The sequence below is a fragment of the Onychomys torridus genome, chromosome 14 (assembly GCF_903995425.1).
Source record: "Onychomys torridus chromosome 14, mOncTor1.1, whole genome shotgun sequence".
NCBI lineage: Eukaryota > Metazoa > Chordata > Mammalia > Rodentia > Cricetidae > Onychomys > Onychomys torridus.
In genome coordinates this window covers 8,135,337-8,152,829 of record NC_050456.1, presented here as the reverse complement: position 1 = coordinate 8,152,829, position 17,493 = coordinate 8,135,337, and the positions used below count along the sequence as shown (strand labels likewise).

The 17,493-nt window shown below is 39.0% G+C and overlaps 1 protein-coding gene across 5 annotated transcripts in view; it reads right to left on the bottom strand.

Moving 5' to 3' along the window:
* The window catches only part of Etv1 (ETS variant transcription factor 1), an 86,119-nt gene extending 69,140 nt beyond the window's left edge, over positions 1–16,979 (bottom strand). Inside the window, exons 1-5 of one of the 5 annotated variants that reach the window (XM_036206371.1) lie at positions 16,272–16,979; positions 15,716–15,847; positions 14,823–14,910; positions 13,442–13,489; positions 3,425–3,478 (exon numbers count right to left, since the gene is read on the bottom strand). In XM_036206371.1, coding sequence (XP_036062264.1) covers positions 3,425–3,478; positions 13,442–13,489; positions 14,823–14,910; positions 15,716–15,760 — 235 coding nt within the window. In that variant the 5' untranslated portion in view covers positions 15,761–15,847; positions 16,272–16,979. Of the gene's footprint in view, positions 1–3,424; positions 3,479–12,925; positions 13,254–13,441; positions 13,490–14,822; positions 14,911–15,715; positions 15,848–15,976; positions 16,033–16,271 lie in introns of those variants that run through there. The other 4 variants (XM_036206366.1, XM_036206368.1, XM_036206369.1 and 1 more) reach the window with 4 other exon arrangements.
* Between the last annotated feature and the right edge of the window lie 514 nt (positions 16,980–17,493).

Sequence of the window (17,493 nt, the reverse complement as noted above, 5' to 3'; positions counted from 1 at the left end):
AACAAAGAAAGAAAGAAACAAAGAAAGAAAGAAACAAAGAAAGAAAGAAAGAAAGAAAGAAACCTGTAATTCTCTAATCCAGTAGATATGAGACACACGATGTTGGAGGGTAACGCCGTGAGACAGAGCAGCAAGAAAAAGCCAAGCAAGATGGAGAAGCTGTAGCCTGAATTCAGTGGGAACTAAGACCACTGAAAGCTCACAGGGAAATCTTTTCAAGCACTATGATACATAAAAACTGTGTCACGCTTGAAGACTTGAAAAGTGAAAACGACTAAGGTGCAGAGACAGCTGGAGGGACAGAGGAGCGAAGGCACAAGAGTCAAGAGTGTTTGACTTGTAAGTCTGAAAGTCTCATTGAAAAGAAGGTCGAGGCCTGGGTTATAGAACAATTTTCTGCAGAGCTCAAGCCTCAGGACTTTGTCCAGCAAGAGGGGCAAGGAGAAAATTAACAAGGCCAGACAAGTGTGTGTGGATGCAAAGGGCAGGCTGGAAGAAAGGAAGGAAGGAGCACGGGCAAGAAAACCAACCTCCAAACCTGTTCTCAACTTCTGTGGCAGCCGCCTGAGGGGCCAGGAGCACAGGGGGACAGGGGCGACACAGGTCAGAGATTTGAGATGTTTCTGAGAGAGAGAATGAACAACTCAGTAACTGCAGGGCTTTGCAAAAAACTGAAAGGACAGTGCAAACCAAGAATTTCCAGCTTGGACAGCAATGTCTCTTCATTTAGAAAGACAGCAGAACTACAGAAACACATTTGTTTCAGCCTGGCACATGCCTGTAATTCCAGCATTTGTGAGATGGAGGAAAAAAATCAGAAGTTTGAGATCCTCCATGATCATCCATAATATTGAGTTTGAGCTCAGCTTGGAAACTTGTAAGACTCATCTCAAAAATATAAATAAAAATAAAAGTGCGAATCTGTAAAACATTGGTCTTTCCAATGTGAACTCTCTATAGAGTTTCATGTTGACTTAAACAGTGTTTTTCACCAATACACAGTAGAAGGCGAGGGGAGATTCCAGAGGTATCCTCCGGAGGATCCTTGTGGGGCATTAGGGGAGAAGATGGAGGAGACAGCAGAGAAGAGACAGACGATGGAAATCACAGCATGGTGGGTGTGGCTGCTCAGAGCCTTGCTGATCAGAACACTAACCAACACTCATATGAGTCTCAAATGAAAGTAAGTAATTTAACGGAAAGTAAAAATTCATTTCTGTGGTCCCACTAGCCCCCATCATCAGCTTAAAAGATGGACAGTGGATGGAGGAAGGAGGGGACCAACAGGGAGCAAGAAAGGAGACAGAGAATAAGAACGGGAATAAGAATCACCTCTGGGTATTGTGTTCTATTCTGACAGCTGATGCAGTACTGAAAGCCTCACCAACTTGTTAGGATACAAAATGATCCAATGAGACTTCATTCATTCACTCAGAGGACAGGTTGAGCTTGTAGAAAAAAAAATTAAAGAACCTTCACAGGAAAGGGAGTGGAAACATGTCCATCCCCTTCCCATGCTTTCCCCCAGGAAGTGTGGCCTCGCATCACTGCTGTCCTTGGCCATTAACCTCCTGAGAGTTTGGAAGGTCTCTAGTTTTTAAGGCTGAAGTCTCAGGGATATGTTTCAGAGATATGGGAAATACTTGTACCCAGATACCAAACAGCACAACAAATTCTCTTCTTTGATCAAAATAAAGGAGACAGAAGAACGTTTGCAGGGGCTGGGGAGACAGAGCTCTTGCCTTGTGAGTATAGGGTTTCAGGGCTAATTGAAAATTCTGAACTGTCTTGATGATAGTCTGGCAATCAGAATGTACTTAATGCCATTGAACTCTACATTTAAGATCATTTAAAATGATAGAATTTGTTTTATGTACATTTTACTACAATGCTTTTAAAACCCAGGCTATAATATGAGGAATCTGAATTATTTTTTTCCTACAAGCAAAATCAGTCACTTCATAAATGAAGCTCCTAGTACACTGGCAGCTGTGAGAGCAAACAGACCACCTAGGGGTCATGTTTTTAGACTTTTTCTTCTTTTGACCTCTTAAGTGGCTTGTATTTTTGAGAAACCTCTCACTACGCTCTATGCCAAACAGATAACAGACATGGAAAACAAACATTCCCAGCAAACATCTGTTCCTTAAAGAAATATAGGTGCTTAGGAGATCAAGGTCTACAATATAGGTTTCAGGAGGTGTAAGCTAGTAATAATCTCTTGTACCCATTGACATCTACTCATCTGATACTGTCAACAGTCTGAACACACAAAATGTGTTAGAGCTTTAAACAGCACTGAAAAGAAAAAGAATACATCAGACAAGTTTCATACTATGGCATAATGTTCTCACTCACAGTCAGTTTCACTTTCTACAAGCTTAGTTTTCTGTGGCCTGCCACAGGCCAGATATTAAAAGGAAAGTTCTAGAAATAATTTACAATTTTAAATAGATTTAATGACAGAGCTTTGTTATGATTGTTCTAGTTTATTATTACCAGTGTTATTTTCTGGCTGTAACTAATTTATAAATTAAGCTTTCTCATAGAGGTGTATACACAGTGAGAAAACAGTCTCTAGAATACAAGGTCCAAAGCTACCTATCCATGGAGACATGAATTCAGCAGCACTATTGGAACATGTCCCTGGGGGATGAGGAGTAACTATGCTTCTCCTTTGGATTTACTTCACGGGTCAGTAGCTTCAGTTAGTGCTAGAATTGCAAAGTATAAATATCAGCAGTAAACCCTGGGGCAACTATGTTTGTGAGGCAAAATGCTCACTCTGCAATTAAGGGAGGGCAAGTATCCAGGAATCACTCTTCCTGCATTCTGACAGGCCCTGGAGTAAGGCTCAGGGATAGGAACACCAAGAGATTCTGTAAGAAGCCAATGGATACTTCTGTTTGTGCTGCTGCAACCTGGAAGCTGAAAACTTCAGGCTAAAAAGTACATCAAAGCAGGTGAAAGTTTGTGGATATAGAGTACTACAATTAACCAAGGATGTCAAGCCAAGGTCTTTTTACAATTTATAGGATAACTAATTTCACGTGGGTTTTTACTCTGCCTCCCATCAGCATCCAGACTTTTCCTTGTGAACACATTGGCTAAACTGAAGTAAGCACTTTCACGTTCGCATAACACACCCTGTTTCCTCTCCAAAGAAATGTACTCAGTATGGAGCATGAGGCCAGCATCCCAACAGTTCTGCCTTCCGTGCCCACCCCTGGAAGCTTTGCTCAGATCGTGCAGAGTCTGCTGATGTCACAACCTGACAAATAAAAACACCTCACCACTGGAAGCCAGACACAACTCTGGCACAGTGCAAAGACAGACACGAGAAGTGGAACCCGACCACAGAGAATGAACGAAAGAAACAAGACAGACAAATGGAAACACAAGAGATGAGTCATGCTGTACTTACAACTTTCAGCCTGATAGTCTGGCACAAACTGCTCATCATTGTCAGGTACCTGAGCTGAAGAAGACAAAAAAAGTGTTTAAAAATTAAGAGAGGAACTGCCAAGACATAAGGAATGTCAAGTCAGATGTGTCAAGCAAGGCCTGTTTTGATGGAGCTCAGGCCTGTGATTATTTGCCGATAATCTCCTCTTTAAAGCAGTCTTGACAGCATAGGGAAAGGAAACTCAAAGGACCATGGATGCAACAGAAAACATGTGTGTGTCAGAAATAGCGTGCTGGCAGGTGTGATTCCCTCTGAAGTTCACCTTCCAGATGGAATTAAAGAGATGGCAAATAAAAGGTGCAGGATTCCTGTATCCTGCACGGATGCATCTTACAGAAGTTGTACTAAAGGCATGTGCATTCAGCCACTGCTGGTGCTTAAGCAGACCATGGCAGTGAACTTTGAGGACTTTCTTTTAAGTGATGTGCAGCAATCATACAAATCCCCCACGCTTTGAAATGACTTCTTGGGTAAGTTCTGTTTCCTGCAAATAACTACCATAATTAAACACATTTGCCCTAAATTTGTTCAAAGCAAGCTATAAAGCTTTAAAAATGGAAGAACCGTCATTGACTTGGGCCACATATAACAAAGCAATATATTTTAACAATTGTATTCACAATAAAAATAACAAACAATAAAACAAATGTCATCTTTTCATGCAAACTATTTTCCTGGCTATGCTAGTCAGCACTGAGGAATCTCACCATTTGTCAGCCCCTACGGTCAGTTGACTTTGGTGTTATTAAAGGAAAAGCACTAATTGGGCAAATGTCACATGTTTGGCTGCAATGAAAGTGCCAGTCCAGTCTTTCACCGTGAAATGTTTATTGCCTTAGATGTGGACAGTGAAATAACCTATTCAATCTTGGAGGATATTACTGAGTTTTCAAACACACACAAATATGCATACTTTTACAGAAACAAACTACACAGAACAGAAACCAGGTTACTTATAACTTGGTGAACATGTAATGAACTGTCATCCTTATTAGCTCTCAATGTGACCTCATTAGCTAGTATTACTTTACTAATATTGTATAATACTGTAAATTTTTATCCGATCAAGTCATATTAAAACAGATGTCAATCAATTTTTTTTAATGAACTTATTCTTTGTGGGGAATGTTAATTAAAATAATCAGTCTTAGCCAGGCATGTAATTCCAGCATTTGGAAGCCTGAGGCTCATCAATATAGTCTGAGGCTAGCATGAGGCACATAGTGAGCTCCAGGCTAGCCTAGGCTGCAAGTTGGGACTCTGTCTTAAAAAATCAAATATCAAAAACAACAACAATAGTAATAATCACTCTCTTTTGAAATGTTTCAGGCTGATAAGTTACTTAAGAAAAAAATCCATATTTAAAAAAAGGAATTTCATGATATAATTCCATGTAAAAACAGAAGACAGTCTCAATAGGTTTTTCTTTTATATGTTTATCTTTGTAAATGGAAACATTTTGATGAATAAAGCATATGTTACCTTAGTCAAGAGTATAATATCCCAGGATAGTTTTGCCTAATATTAAAATGTATATACCACAGAGTTGTTCTCTAATACCAATATTTTATGGAAGACACACCATTTTTCCCTCATACCTGTTCTTTATGGAAGACACACAATACCTACTGCCAATAATAAAAATATTATAATAATAATAATAATAATAATAATAACCAACAGTAATTTCAAGTCACAACTGGTATCAACTTGATCAGCCCACGCTAGAAGCAAGTATTGCTTCTTATTTCTCCAGTAATTAATGCTATGTTTAACAACTTTCAAGTCAGACAAATTTCACCTCACAGACTGATGACTTGCCACCCCAACACTGCAACCTGATGTAACAATAAGGGGATTTTTGAAACCAATAAATGGAGTAGTTAAGCATGACCCCAGATGATTGGATATTAGATATATTCTCCTTTACAATCTCTACCACCACCCCACAAAAAGTTACACTCACAAATGCACTCACAAGCATTACCATGGCCGGTTTAGTGTTTTTATGTCTAACAAACGTGACTGGACAAGATGGGTGGTGGTGGCACACGCCTTTAATCCCAGCACTCAAGAGACAGAGGCAGAAAGAGCTTTGTGAGTTCAAGGCCAGCCTGGTCTACACAGCAAGTTTCAGGACACCCAGGGCAACACAGAGAAACCCTGTCTCAAAACAATTAAAAATTAAAAAAAAAAAAAAAAAACTGGCAAGAGGAGAAAAAAAGGGGTTGAATTAGCATCCTTTTAGCTGTGGACAAAGTATTTTTGTTACTGACAACATGGTTTTTTACTTTCTCCTCAGATTGAAAGAAATGTACTTTATAATGTGCTTTTACATATAAAATAATGACAAATGTTTTAATATATTTAGTAATAGCAAATAAATAATCAAATCATGACCTTTTAGAAAATATATCCATATTTTAATTTTTCCTCTAAATTAATAGCTAAGGTGTGGTAACACACACCTTCAGTCCCAGCACATGAGAAGCAAAGGCAGGTGGATTTCTGAGTTTGAGGCCATCTTGGTCTACAGAGTGAGTTCCAGGACACCCAGGGCTACCCAGAGTAACCAAAACCAAAAAACAAAAAGCTAAACAGATATAACAGTTGAGGTACAAAATATGCTTTTAAAAAGCTAACATTTGGGGCCAGAGAGATGGCTCAGTGGTTAAGACCTCTTGCTGCCTTTTCAGAGGACCCATGTTTGATTCCCAGCACCTAGCACCCCACATGGTGGCTCACACCATCTGCAATTTCAGTTCCAGGGGATCTGATCTCCATGGGAACCAGGCACACACATGATGCACAGACATACTTGCAGCCACAGTATTCATAAACATAAAATAATGACATAATTTTTTATTTAAAGTCAACCCTCATTCCAGTGTAGTGGCATAAAGCAGACAAATAAAATAAAATAGAATAAAGTATCATTTAGAATAATCCAATGAAAATCTAATGCTTGTTTATAAGAATGGTTGAAAACAGGTAGTGAGTTATTTGCAATTTAATATGCTTGCACAGATATGCTCAGCCAGACCTTTTCCTTAGTTTTGCAGGACAGAGCTGCAGCTCCATAGAACAGATCATATGAGGAGCAGCATGAAAGGCCCCAGTGGGTGTGTGATATGTGCTGGGTGTTGGCCTATGTATGGGGCTGGGGGAAACACTCAAGGGACAGAAGAATCTAGAAGGTGTACCTCACAACACAGAGAAAATAGCTCCATACTAACAATTTGTAAAAAGAGTAAGGATGAAGGATGCTATTTCTGTTCTAACTCCTTAGCATACTGAATAAGTACTTCACACTTATGCTTGAACATATTACAGAATTTTAACAAAAAACATATGACTCACATTTTCACAGAAGCTAATCTTAAGGAACTGAATAGACTGAACGAAGCAGCATGCTACTTAAACAGACAAAGGCTTCAGTCTACCTCCAACTTCAAGCTGGAGTAGAAGGAAAGCATTTAACTAAAAACACAACTTGGATTTGGGCAAGGAAACCATGACACAGTATCATCACACTTGTATCATGCATTTTCTTCTTTAATTCACAAAAAGTCTATGAAGGAGCAGAATAGAGCTGCCTGAAATAGTGTTGCAGGCCATACCAAACCCAAAGTTGAAAATTAACAATATAAGCCAATCTAATTATTTTTAAATGTTTTTTATTACATTACTGTCTAGTCTAAGCTATGCTCGAAGTGATTGTCTTTGGGGAATGAAAATGTTTCGGTACACAACATAATAAAAGAGGAAGGAGAAGAAGAAGAGTGGAGAAGGGAGAGAATGTATCGCAAAGAGCAGTAAAAGGCTTTCATGAGCACTGAGCACGTAGATTTCGTTGGTAATAGCTGAAGCAACTCTATCAGTTCATTGCACATTAATGGACCAGTTGCAACTGAGTCTTTGAATCTTTGCTTTAAAGGGATAGTAGCCGCACTCTGAGCTTTTGCCTTTATCTAGCTTCCTATCCAATGCTGCTCTTTAATACTCTTTCCTGCTAGGACACAGCAGCACTGTAGGAAAGAAATTCATAAAAGTATTAATCGCAACCCAAATGTCACAGAATCAATGCCCTACTTCCAGACTTGACTATCGGCTCTTAAGCATCAGTGCCCTGGGGAAGAGCAGTTTTAAATACAGCTTGCTGTTACTTTATGCCGACTTCCAACTTTTAAATAAAACAATGTTCATTACTTAAGAAATGGTGAACGTTAAAATTTTTTCAGATTTAGCTTCAGGCAAGTAAAAACTCTCTTTTTCCTACAAACAGCTGTCTGATGAGTTTTCTTTTAAAGCCAACGGGGGCGGAGGGAGTTGGGAAAATTACAAATGAAACAAATGTCAAGTATTAAAGGGGTTAATATTTAATTAAAACCAGTTCTATCCACTGTAACAATGACCTGGAGCCAAACAAGGCGGAAGATGTATGACTCATTCTTTCTACCCGTGAATGAGACAGCTGATCTCCTCAGCATTTCCTCAAGACAAGCAGGCAGAACTGGATTTCTGCCTCCATTCACAAAAACATAGTCCAGCATGAACCATGTGGCCCAACCGCAATCTTTTCATGTCACACCCTTCCAGAGAACTAAAGCAACTAAGCTGAACTTGCTGCTAAGTAAACACACCAATTTTATTGCTCTGTCTCAAACAGATCCATTAAGAAACACATTAAAATAAGTGACGGGGAGAGAGAGAGAGAGAGAGAGAGAGAGAGAGAGAGAGAGAGAGAGAGAGAGAGAGAGAGAGAATGGGAGGGAGACAAGGCGAAGGAGAACACTAGACATACACACACATATTTCATCCATCGTATTTTATGGGATACCTTGGTCCTAAACCATGCATGTACAAAACTTAGGAAAGAAAGTGGACAATAAGGAAAGGTGACAAAGGAAGGAGGAAAGAGAAAGGAGGAGGGGAGGAGGGGGGAGAAGGAAGGGGCACTCAAAGGGTCGGTGTACCAGAAGTGATAAGACACTTGCTGAGCATGTGGGAAGCCCTAAGTTTGATTCTCAGTAGCAAAATAATACCAGTGATAAAATAAACACATGGACTGTTTTTTTGACTTGTCTGTCATTCAAGCTTGGAGTCATAAGAATGTAACATATTATTGATGAGGTTTGTAGCATTGGGATCAAGAGTTTAGGAGCAAATTTATCTGAAGAAATTTAAATTTTATTTTCAGTAAAACAAGAAAATCAGCATTTGCACTGTGGTACTACTCCTTCTAATCCTAAAATGAGGCTTCAGTACATGGAAGAAAATAATCATGCATCCACTAAGCCTAGTCTTATACCACATCCGGTTTTAACATTAAAATGATTGCAAAGTAAAAGCATTAATTAGTGCAGAAATATAAACATCTTTAAGTAGAAAGGGGAGGGGACTTCCCTAGACAGAAAGGCCTTTAATGCTGGACACACTCTTTATATATGCAAGAAAACAGGAAGGTCTCAAGTCGGCTTCAGTTTCTAACTAAACTGACCTGCAATGGCTTAAAAACTTAAAAGGGAAGCTCAGAGCCAGGCAGCAGCATGCTGCAGCCAGACTTTCTCCCTCTACTTCTACACAGGCCTGGCCCTATCATTATTCTTATTATTTTAATTACAAAAGTGTACATAAATCAAAGAAATAAAGTTGCTCTGCAACATGCAAGGTATTACACATTCTCTGAAACTCAACCGGAAAAGGTCAGCACCATTTCACATGTCAGCACTTTCTAAAAAACCTATGCTGTGCTCCACCAAATCAAATTTTTCTATTTAAAACCAAGTTCTCTTCTTTTGAAGTAGATCATAGAGGAGCCACATTTCCATTCTTCCAGTGGATATTTCAAAGTACAATGCATCTGTTCTACCTGCTCCCTTTACTCCCACTGAGAGTTCTTTCACATCTTATAGAGCGTACTGGTACAACAAAAAAAGGTCATGGTAGCAGCCACTACTCTAATATACAACACAATACACACACACACACACACACACACACACACACACACACACACACAAGAATCATCTCCCATCCAATTCTAGGAACCTGTATGGATCCTTAATGCTGAACTATCAGATTCTATTTTAGATAACCATATAAAATACTAAAGCTATAAAAACTGCACCAAATAAGAAAAAGAAATACGAGCATATCTAATGCCAATGTTGTGTTCTACTTTCTTTTTAAAGTAGAGTGTTTGAACAATTGAAATGAGTGCCTCAAGAGTGTTGTGTATAGTGAGGTCACATGTAGAGAATAACAGCAACTCATCTGCCCAGTAAGTATCATAAAGACATAGTTTAGACATAAATTTTGTATAAGAAGCAAACTGAGGAAAATGTAGTTCCATTTCTATTTCCAGGCCAACATGACCATTATTTGATAATTTCATAAACCAAAAGGCGATCTCCTTATTTGTATGAGATAACAATGAAGTTTGGTGTGGACCATTGTTTTTGGTGATAAAACTCTAAGGTGTAGCTGTAACTGCACCCTGAATCTTGGCTTCACTGTGTCTCTGAAAGCCTTTCACCCTGGTGGTGATGAATCACCACTGCTGACTTTATCCTCAAGCTCCTTCATCACAGAGAATCTCAAAACACAAAGACCACACAACAAAATAGAACAAAAGCAGTCATGTTTCACTTGTGATGTATGCTGAAATACATTATTTTCCTATAAGTTGTATTAGTAGGTAAATGCTGACAGAATACTTTTAGAAATATGCAATGCTTCCTTGACTTGCCTCTTACTCCCTTCTACTTCTGTTCCCAATAGAAAGTTTTGGACAGCACATAATTATATATAGCTCTCAAAACAAGCTCAGAACAAAAAGTTGCTACAATGCTAATAGAAGTGATATTTGAACTAGTTATTTCAAGGGATCAAATAATTCCAATTCCCTATCAGTAGCAATCTAATTTAAAGGACTGAGAATCAATAAAGAATTGTCCATAGTGAAGTCCAATATAAAGCAGCTACGGTAACATTTAAAATAAGTGTAGTCTCTGTTCCTTTATCTGGTACTGCGGTCATTGAAAACATTATTTTACGTTGTGGTGGTATGTTTGTTATAAACCCTTCACTTGCATCATTAGTGCTTGGAAAGTGCTTCTAATGTGAAGCTGCATCCTATAAACATGTTTTAGATCTCTGTATGTGGATGAAGCTACAGGGAAGAGTGCAATTATAGTTTTAGAGAGGACCTTAGTAGCTTGAATACACAAACTGTCCTTATCCTCCAAGAGTCCTATCTTATCTACCTACACTGCTCTTCAGAGATCAAACATATTTTATAATCCACAATAATTTACTCATGACTAATCAATATGTTGTACTGTGTATAATTTATAAAATTCTTACAGGAAAAAATTCAAAATTCCAAGATGTATTATTTCTATCTAGGGACTTTGAGGGTTGTTTTTTTTTTTTTTAATGTGATTATCATATGACACTTTGTACAAACTGGATTCTCATGTCTAAAAAGATTTTTTTAGAGTCCTGTTAGACTTCTCAGAGGGATTCCAACTGCTGGGAGAAACTTGGTAAATTGTCAATGATGTCTTTTTAAGAGATCAAAATGCCTTAAAATTCTATGATCATTTCCTTAGCTATGGAATGTTAAGAAAAGAAATAAGTTTATAGTTTGCCAGTTAGGTAATTTATTAATTTCTGCCTGTCCAGCAGAGCAGAAATAAACAAAACAAGTAACAAATTAAATGGTCTAATTTTGGAAGTCTCTTGTTGTTGAAGTCATAAGATAAGCCAAATTAAAATATATGTGCACAATAATTACATTTAACTGCTAGGAACAAAAACTAAATGTGTATTCTATTAACACTGAAGAAACCTCCTTATTATTAGATTTTTAAAAATTATCTTAATAAATTTTGCTTACATCATAACTGGATAAATTAATGTAACTGCTTTGAAAATGTTTATATTATTCTAAAATGCAGATTGTAAATAGTAGCACACCTGGGTAGCCAATAAAAAACTCCAACTTAATTTCTGAATTTAATTAAGCTTATGAATTCTTTGCTAAGTAAAAGCATGGGTTTCTCCAAATACATTAGTCCTTATCTAGGTTTACTTTATGTAAAGATAAGTCTTCAGAGCTGATTTGCAGGTAATGAAGAGATAAGAATATTCCATACAGTTTTAAAAGACAAACTCGGATAAATTATTCAACTCTCTTATCTGAAGCCTTAAGACACAAATAAAACAAGGGATAAGTAAAGAATGAAAGAAAGAAAATGTACTGAAAATGAAAACGTCTGCCACAGATCCACATTTTAAACTTCCAGAAACAGCTGCTATGCACATTCAAAATCTGCCAGCCAGTGCACTGACTTGGATTCAGTTTTCAAATCTAAATATCTTAAGAACCAATAAACCTTGCACAACAATTAAGGTAAGTATGATAACTTATTTTGGATAAGCAAGTAAATTCTTAAATAAACAAAATTCTACATAACTTTCAACTTGGGAAACCCGACATATAAAAGTGAATGCAAGAGCCTCTGCAATTTTTCATGAATTAGCTGTTTGAATATATGGTTTATGTTGCAATAATGAGTAATCTATTGCAGTAAGTTTCATTTAGAGACAGGCAAAGATGACCTTAAATTTAAAAAAGAAAACTTTCACTAATACTTACCATTCATTAACATATAAATACAATCCCCCTTTCAAAGGATAATTAAGAGCTATTTAACTCAAATGATTTTTAATCATTTAAGATTGTAAAAGCCTTTTGAAGAACTAGAATTATCAGCAAGACAAAGAAACTTGTTTACATGCTAAGAGCAACTTGATCAACAGCATACAAGACCATAGCTAAAAGCTCATCTGTCTACCTCAAGCAGCTACAGCAATCCTGGGTTCCAAGTGGAGACTCTCCTTTCACTTTAAACCATCTTGAAAACTGGTTGCCAGAATCAGATTCCCCACAGAAAGTATTTATACATATATATGTATCATAATATACTAAATATTTAACAAAATATACTAAATATTTAAATATCAGCAACTTTCTCATTACACACACACACACACACACACACACATACACACAAAATTGTAAAATAACATCTCACAAACATGGCAATTCTAAAAGAAAAAATTAAAATTGTAGATACCAACAAAATCCTTCTACCTTTAGCATATCTGAACATATGTCAAGCTTAACTAAGTCCCATCTCGTTGTCCCTATAAACAAAGTTGCACACAATAAAAGATATAATAGGTTGTAGCATGGAATTTTTTAAAAAATCCAAAATGCCATTAAAAGTCTCCAAATTAAATCCTAATATTTTAAAGAGACAAGATATCAAAAGTCAAACTTTGACAAATATTACATGCATCGTAACACACAAAACAATTTTAAAATCTTCAACTCCCACTAAAAGATTGGCTTTAAACACACAGATTTCCTAACTGTGAGATACACACCTAATGTTCTGTGCTGTGAACACGGAGGAAAGAAGACACCTGCACTTAAATCTTGAAGCATCCCGTCCTGATGAGCCGAGAGAAACTAATTTCTGCCATCAGAGAAGTCCTCCACCAGAACACCAAATAATCATATGCGCTGCTCTAAAGGAAACAGCAAGCCAGCCAGTTCTGGCTCGAGGTCTCTCGAGGTACAATAATACAAACCTGATCAATTGCAATTAAAATCTGAACAGAGACTTAGAACCTGAAGTCTTGGTGCATTAGTTCTTGCCAAAAGCAGATGTGATTGTGAGCTGGAAGCAATTTCTCCTGGTAATTTGTGATGACACTGGGTAGTGCAGCCCCAGAGTCCCCAAAGACAAGCTCATCAGAGGCTCTAATGTATGCATGACACATGAGGTGGCTCTTTTAGAGCTCAATTAATTGGGTTGAACATTAAGACAGCAAGTTCAGGACTCCCTCCATCCCCTTCTGGAGCTGCTTTTCCCCCTAAAACCATTTTTTTTGTCTTACCTTCAGCAAGCCATGTTTCTTGTAACTGACTCAGATCCTGAAAGAGTTCTAAAAAGCAAGGAAAAGACACAAACATAAGACTCAACAGTCTGCAGTCTTCATGAACTGAAAATGTTTGTCATGATGCTGGCATTCAGTACACCATCAAATGAACACAGGATTCATCGCTGCTGCGGTATCTGAATAATACTGCTTACTTATGACATCGATTAGGTGACATGTTAGGAGATCTCTTTAGACAACTAAATAATATCAATTATCTTCTTTTTCTCTTAGCAAGTAATTAAGAAGTAAGCTCAGAGAGAATGAAAAGCACACATGCATTAAAATTCACCCAGGTGTTGAACTAAAGATTATCTGCATACAGAAACCTTTTCCAAGTACACTTAACTCTTGCTAAAATAAGACCAGGGTAAAGATTAGAAAGACAAAACATCTTCTAAGTTTATAAACAAAGTCCCAGCAGAGATTGAGTCACCTCCCAAGTTATAGTTTCCAGCCCAATGCCTGGACACTTACGGGGCAACTTCACATCCAGGCACTTAAAGAAAAACTTCTGCATTAGCAGACTTACACCAGTCGAAGACAGACAGTGCCCTGGCTTTGCTTTATTATCAATTCCAAACTCTATTCTGGCATTTGAGGCATGGGGTGGGCTTGGAGGGAGAGAGGTATCTAATAAGAATGAAAATTTGATGAAGTTTTAGAATTCAGTACACTTAATTTAAATTCAAACTGAACTTTGGTAACTGAGTCTAAGTTTCTTCAGTCCCCGTATGAATGTCCCACAGAGTTGAAATAATTCCTAATATATTGACCTTTTACTAACAGTTTATAGAAGAATCTGAAGCCTCATTTACCAAATAATATAATAACTACTCATTAAGCCTGAAGTTTGATCTAATGAACACTTCAAGGCCTATTAACAAGATGTTATGACTTTACAATATAGTCATCAAACCACTCATAAAATTTCAACAGTAGTATATGGCTTTAAATTTATATTGTTTAACTTGTAATAAAGTTGAAAGAAAAATGTAAGCAGTGTGCATAGCTGCTTATTTTGTCCCAGGCTGTTAGATAGTTTTCAATTGTTACCTCAGTGTAGGGGATTAACAGTTATATGCCATATGGACAAGAACAAACACAAAATAATGTTTAAAAAAAGGTCACTGTTAGGTGTTAATTTCCTTCTTTCATTAGTTTGTGACCAGACCATAAAATAGTCTCCAAGGCAAACTCAGTGTGGGAATGATTTTGTGTAAAGTCCATGTTAAATTCAGGAGTTTCAATGTTTATTATTTTTTAGATGAGACTGAAATGGGCCTCTTCTTTGGAGGGTGTCAGTAAGAGAGGGGTTCAGCTCAGAGTCAAACCTCACCTTCTGAATCATGAGCCAGATCTCTGTTAATGAATTTTCTTTTCCTGACATTTGTTGGTTTCTCGTTACAATTTCTCCCACGCTGACTCTACAAAGGGAAAGATAAAATCCTTTAAAATATAAACCTCAGATGTCACACATGAGAAAAAAAAAAAAAAAACATGCATACATAACATAAGCCTACTGGATCCTCTCTCTGAGTAGAAAAAAAAATATTGGCGTTCAAGGAGAAGGCCAGTAAGTATTGTCTGACTCTGCCAGTGAGAGCTCAGGCTGAGAGTTCATCAGCAAAGGAGAATGGCCTCCCAGATCAGCTCTAACACTCCTGCACATTCTCGTCATAGTTACATGTAATCTCACTATCGAAACATTAAGCTAGAACACTCAATGTTTTTTGGTAAATCAACTCTAGATTAAAACAGTGATTCCATTTTCTCTTAGACAACAACCCCACCCGCAGTAAGAGAAGCCCAAAGAGTGGAAAACTGAAAAATCGAGAAAAGGAGAGGGGAAAAAAGCAACCCCCCACCCCCGACACCCCATGTAAACACAAAGTGTCCGCGTTTGTCTCAACTTCATCCTTTTCAATGTGGCAGACAAACCCAGCCACAAACTTTGAGTATAGCTGCATCTGCCCTCCGTCTCCTCTCCCACTCATAGTGGCACTTTGACCAGAAGGGGTCTTAAAACAAAACTATGCCTTATCCAAATCACTCAAAGGTGAGCTCATTTTGTAGATGGATCTTCAAGAAGCAGAGTCGCCCAACAGTGGCAACAAAGCAGATAAAGTGTCTGCAGTCCCAACCCCCTGCCCCCTCCCTTCGCATCTCTCGCTCTCCCCACCCCCGTCCGAGTCAAGTTTATAAACAGCAACTTTCGAACTGATCACTCACGTTGGTGACCACGTAAGGCACTTGCTGGTCATAAAATCCATCCATTTTGCCGCTCTTCGCAAATATTAGCTCAGTGTTTTATATTCTGAGCATTTAGCTGGAGATTTCGTCGGGATCTGGACTTCTATCAACCTAGAGGGGAACAAGATGGCTTTTAGGCTTAAAAAAAAAATCATGAATGAAGCTCTTGCATTTGCATAGCTAATTGCCCTCGACAGTCTCATTCACAAAAATAACCCTCCCCTACGCCGCCTTTTTCACCTGGATCCAAAGAGAGCTAAGAGAGTTCACAATTTACATATTTTCAGTCGTATCAAAAAATCCTAACAAGAGGCAGTGTATTTATTTACACTCTGGACGTTCCCTGCTCAGTCAGTGTATCCCAGGCAGCTCTGATTCGCAAACGTGTGCAAAACTAGCAATGGCGATCAACGAGACTTGCTTTTCACCTAACGGGACTAAAGAGAAGGAGACACCTCTTTCATAAGGATAGTTTTTGCAACCCACAACCATGCAATTATGTGGAGAGACATAAAAAGTTGTTGGAAAGACCCACCTGAAGGCCACGCTAGGCGAACGGCTGCAAAAAATTCCCTCCAAATTTAATAAAAACATTAATTATTGCCCAGCACTTCCCCTTGGAAGCCGAAAGCGCCTCTGACCGATCTCAATTCGGTGGTTTTTCCTCTACTTCTCCTCCAGGGGCCTCCAATCCAAACTGATGGATCGCTGCCTCCCATTGGCTCCACGTCTCTTTCACAAGATCAGATTTCGGGCTGTCAATCAGGCGGCTTTCGGCCCCTTCCCTTGGGTCTCCTGCGCCCCTCTTGCCTACGCGACTGCTCTGCGGGGAGGCGCAGGGTCCGCACCCAGAAAAGCCACCAAGGAAACCTTTCTAACTCGCTGTTTGCTCAAGACCCGGGGGATACTGAAACCTAGTGTACCGAGCCCACCAGTTCTCTTTCCTAGCATGTTTGATCCATGATTAGGCAGAGGTCCTTAAAGCCCTGTCGTGAGGTTCAGGTACAGATCTACAAAGCATGTGTCCCTAATCCTTCTTCTCTACCTCTGACCCGGAGCCCACCGCACGCTCCAGTCGCGCTCTCTACCACCTTTCGGCCCAAGCTATTTTCTCATTTTCAACACTAACCAACACTATAGGGATTGTTGGACCTTTAAAAGAAATACATTCTCAACTAAAAAGACCTCCTTTTGTCCGTAGGATTTAAAAATACTGTAAGGAAAGCAAGCGAGAGAAGCTGCTTCTTAGGAGAAGTGGTATCGGGAGGGAGGATCCGGAGGAATACGGAGCAGCGAAGGCGAGGAAAGTATAAAAATCAGATTCACTCTGGCGGGTGCTGAGGAAAAAAGAAAGCTCCTGCAGGCCACAGAGAGGTGGGGGAGGACTGGGTAGTTCAGATGTGTCCCCCACCCACCCCCGACCCGCCGTTTCCGGAGCTTTTGTTATGTATACAGAGAGGCGGAGAGTGTCACTTACTGTACTTGAGGATTTCACTTCCTCCACCAAGGAGGGGAGGGCAGAGCGGGGAGAGCTCGGGTTACAAGGACAATGATGGGACGTTTGGAAGCAAGGACACCTCTGAAGCTGCCTGCCCACGGGGCTTAGCTCAGATGCCGCCCCCCCCCCCCCCAGCTGCTGTCCCACCCGGGATAGGAGAAAGGGAGGAGGGGACCCGGAGCCTCGGGGTGCTGAAAGTCACTTGAGACCCCAGCGGCGACCTAGGCTGGTGACTAGAGGACTTTTCCAGCAGCTGTTT